The sequence below is a fragment of the Bubalus kerabau genome, chromosome 13, assembly GCF_029407905.1.
Source record: "Bubalus kerabau isolate K-KA32 ecotype Philippines breed swamp buffalo chromosome 13, PCC_UOA_SB_1v2, whole genome shotgun sequence".
In the NCBI taxonomy this organism is placed as follows: domain Eukaryota; kingdom Metazoa; phylum Chordata; class Mammalia; order Artiodactyla; family Bovidae; genus Bubalus; species Bubalus kerabau.
In genome coordinates, this window is record NC_073636.1 from 47630048 (window position 1) to 47642874 (window position 12827).

Sequence of the window (12827 nt, forward strand, 5' to 3'; positions counted from 1 at the left end):
GAGTTAGGTTATTTATTTGACTTTTTTCTTGTTTCTTGAGGTGTGCCTGTATTGCTATGAACTTTCCCCTTAGGACTGCTTTTACCGTGTCCCACAGGTTTTGGGTTGTTGTGTTGTCATTTTCATTCGTTTCTATGCAAATTTTGATTTCTTTTTTGATTTCTTCTGTGATTTGTTGGTTATTCAGCAGCGTGTTGTTCAGCCTCCATATGTTGGATTTTTTAATAGTTTTTCTCCTGTAATTGAGATCTAATCTTACTGCATTGTGGTCAGAAAAGATGCTTGGAATGATTTCTATTTTTTTGAATTTACCAAGGCTAGCTTTATGGCCCAGGATGTGATCTATCCTGGAGAAGGTTCCATGTGCGCTTGAGAAGAAGGTGAAATTCATTGTTTTGGGATGAAATGTCCTATAGATATCAATTAGGTCTAACTGGTCTATTGTATCGTTTAAAGTTTGTGTTTCCTTGTTAATTTTCTGTTTAGTTGATCTATCCATAGGTGTGAGTGGGGTATTAAAGTCTCCCACTATTATTGTGTTATTGTTAATTTCTTCTTTCATACTTGTTAGCATTTGTCTTACATACTGCGGTGCTCCCGTGTTGGGTGCATATATATTTATAATTGTTATATCTTCTTCTTGGATTGATCCTTTGATCATTATGTAGTGACCATCTTTGTCTCTTTTCACAGTCTTTGTTTTAAAGTCTATTTTATCTGATATGAGTATTGCTACTCCTGCTTTCTTTTGGTCCCTATTCGCATGGAAAATCTTTTTCCAGCCCTTCACTTTCAGTCTGTATGTGTCCCCTGTTTTGAGGTGGGTCTCTTGTAGACAACATATGCAGGGATCTTGTTTTTGTATCCATTCAGCCAGTCTTTGTCTTTTGGTTGGGGCATTCAACCCATTTACGTTTAAGGTAATTACTGATAAGTATGACCCCGTTGCCATTTACTTTATTGTTTTGGGTTCGAATTTATACACCATTTTTGTGTTTCCTGTCTAGAGAATATCCTTTAGTATTTGTTGGAGAGCTGGTTTGGTGGTGCAGAGTTCTCTCAGCTTTTGCTTGTCTGAAAAGCTTTTGATTTCTCCTTCATACTTGAATGAGATCCTTGCTGGGTACAATAATCTGGGCTGTAGGTTATTTTCTTTCATCATTTTAAGTATGTCTTGCCATTCCCTCCTGGCTTGAAGAGTTTCTATTGAAAGATCAGCTGTTATCCTTATGGGAATTCCCTTGTGTGTTATTTGTTGTTTTTCCCTTGCTGCTTTTAATATTTGTTCTTTGTGTTTGATCTTTGTTAATTTGATTACTATGTGTCTTGGGGTGTTTCGCCTTGGGTTTATCCTGTTTGGGACTCTCTGGGTTTCTTGGACTTGGGTGATTATTTCCTTCCCCATTTTAGGGAAGTTTTCAACTATTATCTCCTCAAGTATTTTCTCATGGTCTTTCTTTTTGTCTTCTTCTTCTGGGACCCCTATGATTCGAATGTTGTAGCGTTTAATATTGTCCTGGAGGTCTCTGAGATTGTCCTCATTTCTTCTAATTCGTTTTTCTTTTATCCTCTCTGATTCATTTATTTCTACCATTCTATCTTCTAATTCACTAATCCTATCTTCTGCCTCTGTTATTCTACTATTTGTTGCCTCCAGAGTGTTTTTAATTTCACTTATTGCATTATTCATTATATATTGACTCTTTTTTATTTCTTCTAAGTCCTTGTTAAACCTTTCTTGCATCTTCTCAATCCTTGCCTCCAGGCTATTTATCTGTGATTCCATTTTAATTTCAAGATTTTGGATCAATTTCACTATCATTATTCGGAATTCTTTATCAGGTAGATTCCCTATCTCTTCCTCTTTTGTTTGGTTTGGTGGGCATTTATCCTGTTCCTTTATCTGCTGGCTATTCCTCTGTCTCTTCATCTTGTTTGAATTGCTGAGTTTGGGGTGTCCTTTCTGTATTCTGGCAGTTTGTGGAGTTCTCTTTATTGTGGCGTTTCCTCGCTGTGTATGGGTTTGTACAGGTGGCTTGTCAAGGTTTCCTGGTTAGGGAAGCTTGTGTTGATGTTCTGGTGGATGGAGCTGTATTTCTTCTCTCTGGAGTGTAATGAAATGTCCAGTAATGAGTTATGAGATGTCTATGGTTTTGGGGTGACTTTGGGCAGCCTGTATCTTGAAGCTCAGGGCTGTGTTCCTTTGTTGCTGGAGAATTTGCTTGTTATGTCTTTCCCTGGAACTTGTTGGCCCTTGTGTGGTGCTTGGTTTCAGTGTCGGTATGGAGGCGTTTGATGAGCTCCTGTCAATTAATGTTCCTTGGAGTCAGGAGTTCCCTGGAGTCAGGGATTGGACTTAAGCCTCCTACTTCCAGTTATCGGTCTTAATTTTACAGTAGTTTCAAAACTTCTCCTTCTATACAGCACCACTGATAAAACATCTACGTTAAAGATGAAAAGTTTCTCTACTGTGAGGGTCACTCAGAGAGGTTCACAGCGTTACATGGAGAAGAGAAGAGGGAGGAGGGAGTTAGAGGTGACCCAAATGAGATGAGGTGGAATCAATAGTGGAGAGAGTGGGCTAGCCAGTAGTCACTTCCTTATGTGCACTCCACAACTGGACCACTCAGAGATGTTCACGGAGTTATACAGGGAAGAGAAGAAGGAGGCAGGAGACAGAGGTGGCCAGAAGGATAAAAGGGGGAAATGAAAAGGCGGGAGACAGATCCAGCCAGTAATCAGTTCCTTAAGTGTTCTCCACCGTCTGGAACACACAGAAATTCACAGAGTTGGGTAGAGTAGAGAGGGGTTAGGGAGGAGATACAGGTGACCTGGTGGAGAAAATGGAGAGTCCAAAGGGAGAGAGAGCAGTCAAGCCAGTAATCTCGTACACTAGTGAAAAATGGGTCCTGAAGATTGGGTTCTTAAAGGTACAAAATTGGTAACAAATACATAAAAACAAAAATTAGAAATCTAGAGTAGAGTTTGGAATTTCAAAAAAGCGATGTTAATGAAAAGGAGAAGGAAAAGAAAGAGAGAAAAAACGAACAAAGAAAAACAAACAAGGTCGTGAAAGTAATAAAGAAACTACAGGTACAAAATTGATAACTAATACCAAACAGCAAAAATTAAAAATCTAGAGTAGAGTTTGGAATTTCAACAATACAACGTTAAAAAAAAAAAAAAAAAAAGAAGAAGAAGAAGAAAAATAAAGAGAGAAAACAAACAAACCAACAAAAACAATGTCGCAAAAATTATAAAGAAAATACAGGTACAAAATTGATATCAAATACCAAAAAGCATAAATTAAAAATCTTGAGTAGAGTTTGGAATTGCAGATATACGATGTTATATAAAAGAAGAAGAGAAAGAAACAGAGGAAAAAAAAAAAGTCACAGCAATTATGAAAAAAACTATAGGTACAAAATTGATAACATATATCAAAAGGCTAAAATTAAAAATCTAGAGTAGAGTTTGGAATTTCAAAAATGCAATGTTAAAGAAAAGAAGAAAAAGAAGAAAAAAAAAAAAAAAAAAAACCACGGTCAAAAAATTATAAAATATATATATGAAGTTTGCTGAAGAAGAAAAAAAAAAAAAATAGGGTCTTTTTTTTTTTTTTTTTTTTTTGCAAAGTAATAGTTATAAAAGTGAAAATTAAAGGACAATAGAGGACTTAAAAAAAATTTTTTTTTTAATTAAAAAAAAAAAGAAAGAAAGAAAGATTGATCGTAAAAATAGTAAAAATATATCTAGGTCTTTCTCTGGTTTTGTTGTGAGTATTGTGGGTTCAGTTCATTTTTGGCAGTTCCTTAGTCCGACTTATATTTCTCAAGATCTATAGGCCCCTTCCTATGTAATCCGTAGTAACCACAGGGTTTTAATCTATGGCCTGTAGCTTCCAAGGCGTTTCCCTCTGTTATAGCTTCTTCTGTTTGCTGGTCTCTTCAGTGTCTGGTTCCCGCCGACACAAAGGGGACGGTGGAGGACCCTATTTTTTTTTTTTTTTTAATTTAGGCTCACTTGTTCAGCCGCACTGTGGGGAGGGAGGGAGGGATGCTGCAAACAGATAACACTGGCGTGCGCTCGAAGTGCCTCGGCCACACTGGGTCTGCCCCCCGCTCACGGCGCGTGTAACCTCCCTGCCCACACTGCTTGGGCTCTAGGTTGTTCCGCCGGGAACAATCAGAGGCCGGCCCTGGACTGAGCTCCCAGGTCCAAGCCGCTCAGGTTCAGGCACTCGGGTAGTCCTCAGAGGCGCAGACTCGGTTGGGCCTGCGTTTTGTGTTCTTCCCAGGTCGAGCAGCTCAGGTGATGAGGTGTTTGGCGGGCGCCAATGCTGCGACTTATCGCCTCCCCGCCACTCGGTTATCTGGGTGTAAAACCGGCGCACCTTCTCAGGCAGATATTGACCGTCCAGACCCCCAAGAAGTTTTAGTTAGCAAAGAAGCCTGCTTACAGTTTTATAGATAGTGTCTCTCTGGGGCTGCGATTGCCCCCTTCCGGCTCTGGCTGCCTGTCACCGGAGGGGGAAGGTCTGCAGCCGGCTATCTCTGTTCAGTCCTTTGTTCTGTGCGCGGGCCTGGCGGTGTCTTAGGTTAGGGCTGGCTTTTCGCGTGGTAGATATCCCACAGTCTGGTTTGCTAGCCCAAATTATTTCGCTCAGATAGCGCTCAGGACATTTGGCCCGATTCTTACTCTAAGGGACACAGCCCGTGCCGCACTTCCCTGCCCAGCCCCCGCTTGCTAATGCCGTGTGCAGGCGTCTGCGCTGCTTCTCCGCTGGGGGAGATACCGTAGGGCTCACAATCCGCGATTTTTAATTGTTTATTTTTTTTTTTTTCCCCTCCCTTTTATGTTGCCCTCTGTGCTTCCAAAGCTTGGCACAGATTCGGCAGCGAGAGGGTTTCCTTGTGTTTGGATACTTCTCTCTTTTTAAGACTCCCTTCCCGGGACGGAACTCCGTCCCTCCCTCTTTTGTCTCTTTTTTTGTCTTTTATATTTTTTCCTACCTCCTTTCGAAGAGTTGGGCTGCTTTTCTGGGTGCCTGATGTCCTCTGCCGGCATTCAGAAGTTGTTTTGTGGAATTTACTCGACGTTTAAATGCTCTTTTGATGAATTTGTGGGGGAGAAAGTGTTCTCCCCGTCCTACTCCTCCGCCATCTTGGCTCCTCCTCCCGGAAATATTTTAAATAACATGCTTGTGTATCAACTGGGAAATGGCTTGTGTGCGTGTGTGTGCTCAGTCATGTCTGACTCTTTGTGACCCCATGGACTATAGCCTGTCAGGTTCCTCTGTCCATGGGATTTCCCAGGCAGGAATACTGGAGTGGGTTGCCATTTCTTCCTCCAGGGGATCTTCCTGACCCAGGGATCAAACCTCCATCTTCTACATTGGCAGGTGGATTCTTTACTGTTGCATCACCTGGGAGTAATTTAATATAGACTATTTGATACTACTTACATTGTGCAGCTGTAGAAAGAATGAAATAGATTTAAACAGATTGTCTTGGGAAGGTGACCCCAACAAATTATTGAGATGAAAAGTTATAAAATAATGATAAAGCTGTATATGTACATGTTTGTATTTCTGCAGCAATAATGCAAAATATGGAAGGATAAACACTATATTATTGTTAGTTATTCAAGAGAAGATTTTTTTGAGGGATGGGGTGTGTGTGAGGGACTATTATTTTACTTTAGATTTCTCGGTTTAATTATTATTAAACTCCAAATGCCAAGAATCTCAACGAATTTGGGGATATAGGTAAAATGAGACTTTTCTGGAATGTTTGGCGATGGTACATGGCAATTTATTAAACTATTCTACTTTTGAATAGGTTTTAAGTTATCCATAAGAAAAGTAAACGGAAAAATATTTTCAGGAAAAACACAGTTCCCACTCAGAATTTATGTACAGTGTTAGAAACGGCAGGTACTAGTTCACCACATTGACTCTTCCTTTAGAGACAGTCTGTCTCTAAAGGCCACATCTATTGGTTGACTTAGGAGACCACAGTGACCCACCACCAATACTCCTACTGCTAAAGGGTCCCCTTCCGTGTGAATATGTATAATGATAACAAGTGAAGATAGTCCTTTTTAAACACTGATTGGTTATTTGTATTATTATGTTTTTGTTAAGTGGTTGTTCATACTACATCCTTCATTTATTACTCTACCAGGACTCTCTCTCCTTTAAATTAACTGGTGAAATGAATTGGGAACATTAGCCTTTCTTATGGAGTTTGCTGTATTTTCTCAGATACACTTAAAATTTAGTATCAATGGTTTTTGACATGAGCTTTAAATTAATCAGTGGTAAAACCAATCTTTCTCTTTTCCTATCTGCCTTATCTAACCTATTTAATATAGGTTTCCTTATAGCCCTTTCGTGATTTTATTTTCTACATTTGAGTCTTTAATTCAACTGAAACGTAATTTGATATAAACCAGAAATCTAACTTTTTCCCGAATAATTATTTTTTACACAGTTCATTCTCCACTGATTTCAAACATCATATATAAGTATTAATTTTTTTTATTGGTCATGTTTCTATCCTTTCTGTTCTACTCTATCAATGTCTACCCTGTCCCAGATCACAGTATTAAGTCCTAGAATGTGCTTTAATTATCGTTAAGGGCAAGTCATCAAGCCCTTCTCCCCATTTCTGCATTGATCTGTATTATTTTACTTTGTCTTATTTATTGGCTAGCACATTCAAAACTTTAAATGATTCTGATAATAAACACTCTTATCTCAGTTTATGATTACAATAGGCTGTCTAATTTAAGTTTTTCACCATTAATGTATGTTGTTGTTCAGTCACTAAGTCGTGTCCAACTCTCTGCAAGCCCAGGGACTACAGCACACAAGGTTTCCCTGTCCTTCAGTATCTGCCAGAGACTGCTCAAACTCATGTCCATTGAGTCGATGATGCCATCGAACCATCTCATCCTCTGTCAGCCCCTTCTCCTGCCCTCCATCTTTCCCAGCATGAGTCTTTTCCAATGAGTCAGTTCTTCGTATCAGGTGGCCAAAGTATTGGAGCTTCAGCTTCAGCCCTTCCAATGAATATTCAGGGTTGACTTCCTTTAGGATTGATTGGTTTGATCTCCTTGCTATTCAAGAGGCTCACAAAAGTCTTCTCCAGCACCACAGTTCAAAAGCATCAATTCTTCAGCACTCAGCTTTCTTTATGGTCCAACTCTCACATCCATACATGACCACTAGAAAAACCATAGATTTGACTATACAGACCTCTATCAGCAAAGTGATGTCTCTGCTTTTTAATGTGCCATCTAAGTTTGTTATAGCTTTTCTTCCATGAAGCAAGCATCTTTTAATTTTATGGTGGCAGACATCATCCACAGTAATACTGGACTCCAAGAAAATAAAATCTGTCACTGCTTCCACTTTTTCCCCCATCTATTTGCCATGAAGTGATGGCATCAGATGCCATGATCTTAATTTTTTGAATGCTGAGTTTTATTTAAGTCTGCTTTTTTTACTCTTTCACTCTCATCAAGAGGCTCTTTACTTTCTCTTCACTTTCTGCCAGTAGAGTGGTATCATCTGCATATCTGAGGTTGCTGATATTTCTCCCACAATCTTGATTACAGCTTGTGAGTCATCCAGCCCAGCATTTTGAATGATACACTCTGCATATAAGTTAAATGAGCAAAGTGACAATTTACAGCCTTGATGTATTTCTTTCCCAATTTTGAACCAATCCATTGTTCCATGTACGGTTTTAAATGTTGCTTCTTGACCTGCATACAGGTTTCTCAGGAGGCAAGTAAGGTGTATGGGGCATTTAAAAATCATATTTATCACTGCTAACAGTTTGCAGTCAGAACATAGGTTGATCAATTTTTAAAAATCATCACCATGTTTTTTAAATAAAAAAACATAGTGGATTTTAATAAAATTAAATTTTCTAATATTTAATCATCCTTGAGTTCCTGAAATGACAAATACATTGTCCTTTTACTGTATTATCTATAGCAGCATTTTCCCAAACCATGTTCCAAGGAACATTCTTTTCAGATATGTTTATAGATGCAGCACTTAAAAAATTAAGTATGTACACAGCTGTATAGTAAGGCCCTTTTCTGAAAGTTTTCTACACACTTGCATCTTAGAGACTGTATCAAGCCTTTTAAGACACTGAGTTTTAGATGCTACTACCTGAACATACTTCCTTAGGGTTTTATACAACCCTAGGAAGGAAAAAGTCGGTCCAGGATCTCCCTTCTGCATTAGCTCTGTCACAATTTGCCATTAAGATAAAACTGTGAAGTTTCCCTTCTTTTTCAAAGCTCCAGTACAGATTAAACGGTACAAGAATTCTCTCTTCCTTGGAGATGTAATATACTCAATGCTTAACCAGTAATGCACATCCTTTAGGAATGAAAGTCCTTCCACAACATCCTTGACTTTTCTTCCCAGGGTCAAGGGTGTGGTCACACCTCCCGCTCCTCCCCTAACTTATTCACAATGCTCTTACTGAATATCCCTGCTCTGGAACAGATAGTGAGCCAAGTACTGGCAGTGTCATGGTTATTAGTATAGAGCTGAGGTCCTGCCCTCACAGAGCTGACATCCAAGCACAAAAAAAGAGCTCTGGAAAATAAAAAACAGGACAGTAGAAATAAAAAAAACTCAAGAGAAGGAGTCACAGATAAAGCTGAGGAAAATTCCTAGGAACAGAGGAAAAAAACAAAGAGATGAAAGACAGAAGAGGAAAGTAAGAGGACAACTTTGGGAGGACCAACATCCTAGAAGTTCCAGAAAAAGAGAGACAAGCAGGGATGGAAGCAGGGGGGCATCTGTGAAATAATTCAAGATCATTTCCCATGAACACCCAAGATTACAAAGTAAAACAGCCCGGAGTGCCAAGCCCAAGATGTAAAAGGACCACCAAAGAGTAGCAGGCAAGGTTTCAGACATCGTGATGACAGGAAGACCTAAAAGATTCTAGAATCCAGCAAGAATTGGGGACAGAAGAGAAAGTCTTGAAGACATAATGATCAAGCATTTTATAGGACTGACAATGCACAGGAAGGGAGAAAAAAATAAATCGGAGACCAGTTTGGAAGTGATGGCTGAGTGTTGTGGCAATGATGACCAAGGACAGAATCGGGATTTTTTCTGGAGGTAGGAGAGAATGATGGGTCGTGCACGGTGAATGAGGACGTGAAGAACAAAGGATCACTGCAGGGCTTCTGGCTTAAGCACCTGCGCTACCACTGCACCTGTGGCTGTGCTGCTGCGAGGATGGCCTCAGAAGGGAACGGTCTATGGGCAAGGAGGGAGTCAAAAGTTGGAGTTTTCTTCCTTTAAAGTTTGAGGTGTCTTGTGTAACAGCAAATGGACAGGGCAAGTCAAGGCTTCGATCTGAAAGTCTGAGTTTAGAGGTCCACGTTACAGGTTCATGTGGAGCCCACCAGCATAATGCATGTCTGCTGATGCCAGGAACTCGATGAGATACCCCAGAGGAAGAGAATGGAGACAGAAGGAGGCCCAGGACCAAGTTCTGAGGAGCCCCAACATCCAGAGGTCTGGGGGAGAAGGGGTCAGTTTTGATGATTTACAAAAAAACAGCTGGAAAACCACCTATTCTATATATATATATATATATATATATATATATATATATTTAAACTTAGATCTAACTCATTCTCCCTAGAGCTAAGTTTTATCACTGCTTTGTGTGTGCATTCCCTTCTCACCTTAATTAGCCCTGCCCGAAGTCTGTCTGTATGTTTGCCATTTTCCAAAAAATCTGCTTCAGCATGCATCACTTCTATTTGCTTCTTATTTTTTATTTTGTTGTTCAGTTGCTCAGTTGTGTCCGACTCTTTGCAACTCCATGGATTGCAGCATGCCAGGCCTCCCTGTCCCTCATCATCTCCCAGAGCTTGCTCAAACTCACGTCCACTGAGTCGATGATGCCATCCAACCATCTCATCCTCTGTCATCCCCTTCTCCTCCTGCCTTCAATCTTTCCCAGCATCAGGGCCTTTTCCAATGAGTCAGCTCTTCTTATCAGGTGACCAAAGTATTGGTCCTTCTGCTTCAGCATCATCCTTCCAAATAATATTCAGAGTTGATTTCCTTTAGGATCTCCTACAGTCCAAGGGACTCTCAAGAGTCTTCTCCAGCACCATAGTTCAAAAGCATCAATTCTTCAGCACTCAGCCTTTTTTTATGTCCAGCTCCCACATCCGTACACAACTACTGGAAAAACCATAGTTTTGACTATACAGACCTTTGTAGGCAAAGTAACATCTCTGCTTTTTAAAGAGCAGGGTGATTTTAAATAAGCCTTGATGTACTGCTTTCCCAATTTTGAACCAGTCCATTTTTCCATGTCCAGTTCTAACTGTTGCTTCTTGATCTGCATACAGGTTTTGCAGGAGGCAGGTAGCAGATGAGGAGGTCTGGTATTTCCATCTCTTTAAGAATTTTCCACAGTTTGTTGTGATCTACACAGTCAAAGACTTTAACATAGTCAATGAAGCAGATATTTTCCGGAATTCTCTAGCTTTTCCTATGATCCAATGGATGTTGGCAATTTGATCTCTGGTTCCTCTGCCTTTTCTAAATCCAGCTTGTACATCTGGAAGCTCTCAGTTCATATACCATTAAAGACTAGGTTGAAGGATCTTAAGCATTACTTTGCTAGCATATTTTTTGTATCTCTACCAATGTTTTCCCCTGCTTTACCTGCGCTCATTTTTCATCCTGTTTTTCTCATTTCTGAAGATAAGCTCTTCATTTTTATTTGACTCTTCTTGAGAACTGAGTGCTCAATAAGTGTGACTAGTCCTGTTATCATTATTTTCTAAATTGTCGGCAATTGTAAAGTTTGGAGTTCTTTTCTGAGTTATTTATAATGGTATTCTCTTGCTTCTAAGTGGTTTGGGGGTTTTATTCATTCTTTTGTTATTGGTTCCTAAAGTTTACAGCAGGACAGTAAACACAATTTCTCCTTTTTGGAACTTACTGCATTTCACTGAGTGAACATTCTCGCGTGCCTTCAACACACCCATCCTGATATGGAAATATTGACAACCTTTGGTGAAATGAGAAAACTAAGAACAACGCTGGATGTTTTCTCATACTTTAATTTATAATGATATATGGATTACAATTATGTAAGGATTCACTTTATTTGTAAACCACATTCTAACACAGAGAGGCAGAATTAAGTGTTATGGGTTAAGTTCGAATCAGACTATTTGGGTTTTGAAAAGCATCCTGGCTAACTGTGTGACCCTGAAAAACTAACACTGCATCTTTGTCCCTGGATTTCTTTACTTGTTAAACAGGGATAACACTGGTACCTACCTTAATTTATAATATATACAACCAGTGTTATGTAAAGCATGATATGTAGGCTCAACACATACTGCTTTTCATTGAATAATTACAGAAGTTTTCACAAAACAAAAACAATTAGAAATCCTCTTGTGTTACTTAATTTTTTAAGAAATCTGACTGATTGCAAAAATTCTAGAATCTTAGAATCATTTCCTATGAGGTGGTCAACTCTTACATATGCTCTATAGAAATATGCTCTACAGAGATATGCAGAGACTGTGGGTTCTATCTGTGGTACACAGAAAGCGGTGGCTCTAATAATCAATCTTATAAAGTTCTGAATGTTTTTACTGACATTACTGAAAAAAGGGATGTGACATATTTAATTCACTTCAAGTACTGTGTGAAAGGACTGGCACCAACCAGCAGGACTCTGGCAGAAATGACAGCTTTGTGACAGGTGTGCAGAGCTGTCTGACCCTTGATGCCAACACTGCAGGCCACAGCTCTGTCTCCTGCCAGTCTGGAAGTATTTTTGAGTCTCCTTTAAAGGATTCAGCTTCTTAGTATTTAAATTTCCATGTATGAGACTTGGCATGACCCCAAAAGTCAAGAGTTAATGGCGCCCCCATCTTACTCCTTTCTCTAAGTTTAAAACCTTACAACCCTCCCAATCTTTAGAATACCTTGACTGCATGGCACTTTAATAATTCCCTGGCACGAAACAAATAAAGTTTAAACTATCAGACTAATCTTACATATCTCCTAAAGTCTATATAAATGTTCAAAACATTCAAAGAAGTTGTCCCTTGGTATTGGGAAGAAAGGAGATTTTTTTACTGTCCATTCCTGAGTGGCCTTGGAACACTTACAGCATGGCGATGCCCCAGTGCTTCCCTGCTCTCTCTCCTGCTGCCTGGAAACCAGAGAGGCCAATGAGGGCCACCGTGGGTGTGATGGTCAGGGGCCCGATGTATTTCAGCAGAGCCCCAGGCAGGCCCAGGAGGCCGATGACCACTTCTATCAATGAGGACATGATGATGGCTCCCTGGATCTGGAGCAAGAGAGGACACAGACATAAGAGCAAGCTGCTTGTAAATCACACACTCTAAATGTCACCTGCAACCACAACTGATAATTCTGTAAGGCATCAAGCTATTATAAAATAGGCATGACATAGCTGAGAAATTCCTGGGAAACCCTAAAGATACTAGTGGGTGTGATTGGGACCTAGCAAACCTAAGTACCACCAGACTGATGTAAGAGTATGACCGAAATGGGCACTGGACACAAAATCAGCTTTCCTATTCCACTGATTGAGACAGACATAATTTATCATTCTCATTTAAGACACAACATTCAAAACAAGCCTCAAAGGTACAATGCAGTACAAAGATTCTTGACCTTAAGAAGTAGCTCCTGCAGGACATTTAAAAGGTAGTGTTACTGACAAAAATTCTAAAGGAATATTTCTATTGTACAGAATGGTCATATCTGT

The 12827-nt window shown here is 39.7% G+C and overlaps 1 protein-coding gene across 5 annotated transcripts in view; it reads right to left on the minus strand.

The window, feature by feature from the left end:
• SLC23A2 (solute carrier family 23 member 2) overlaps positions 1–12827 on the minus strand; it is a 150612-nt gene that overhangs the window by 30295 nt on the left and 107490 nt on the right. For all 5 annotated transcript variants that reach the window (XM_055544219.1, XM_055544216.1, XM_055544217.1 and 2 more), the window contains one exon: positions 12202–12383. In XM_055544219.1, coding sequence (XP_055400194.1) covers positions 12202–12383 — 182 coding nt within the window. The remainder of the gene's footprint in view (positions 1–12201; positions 12384–12827) is intronic.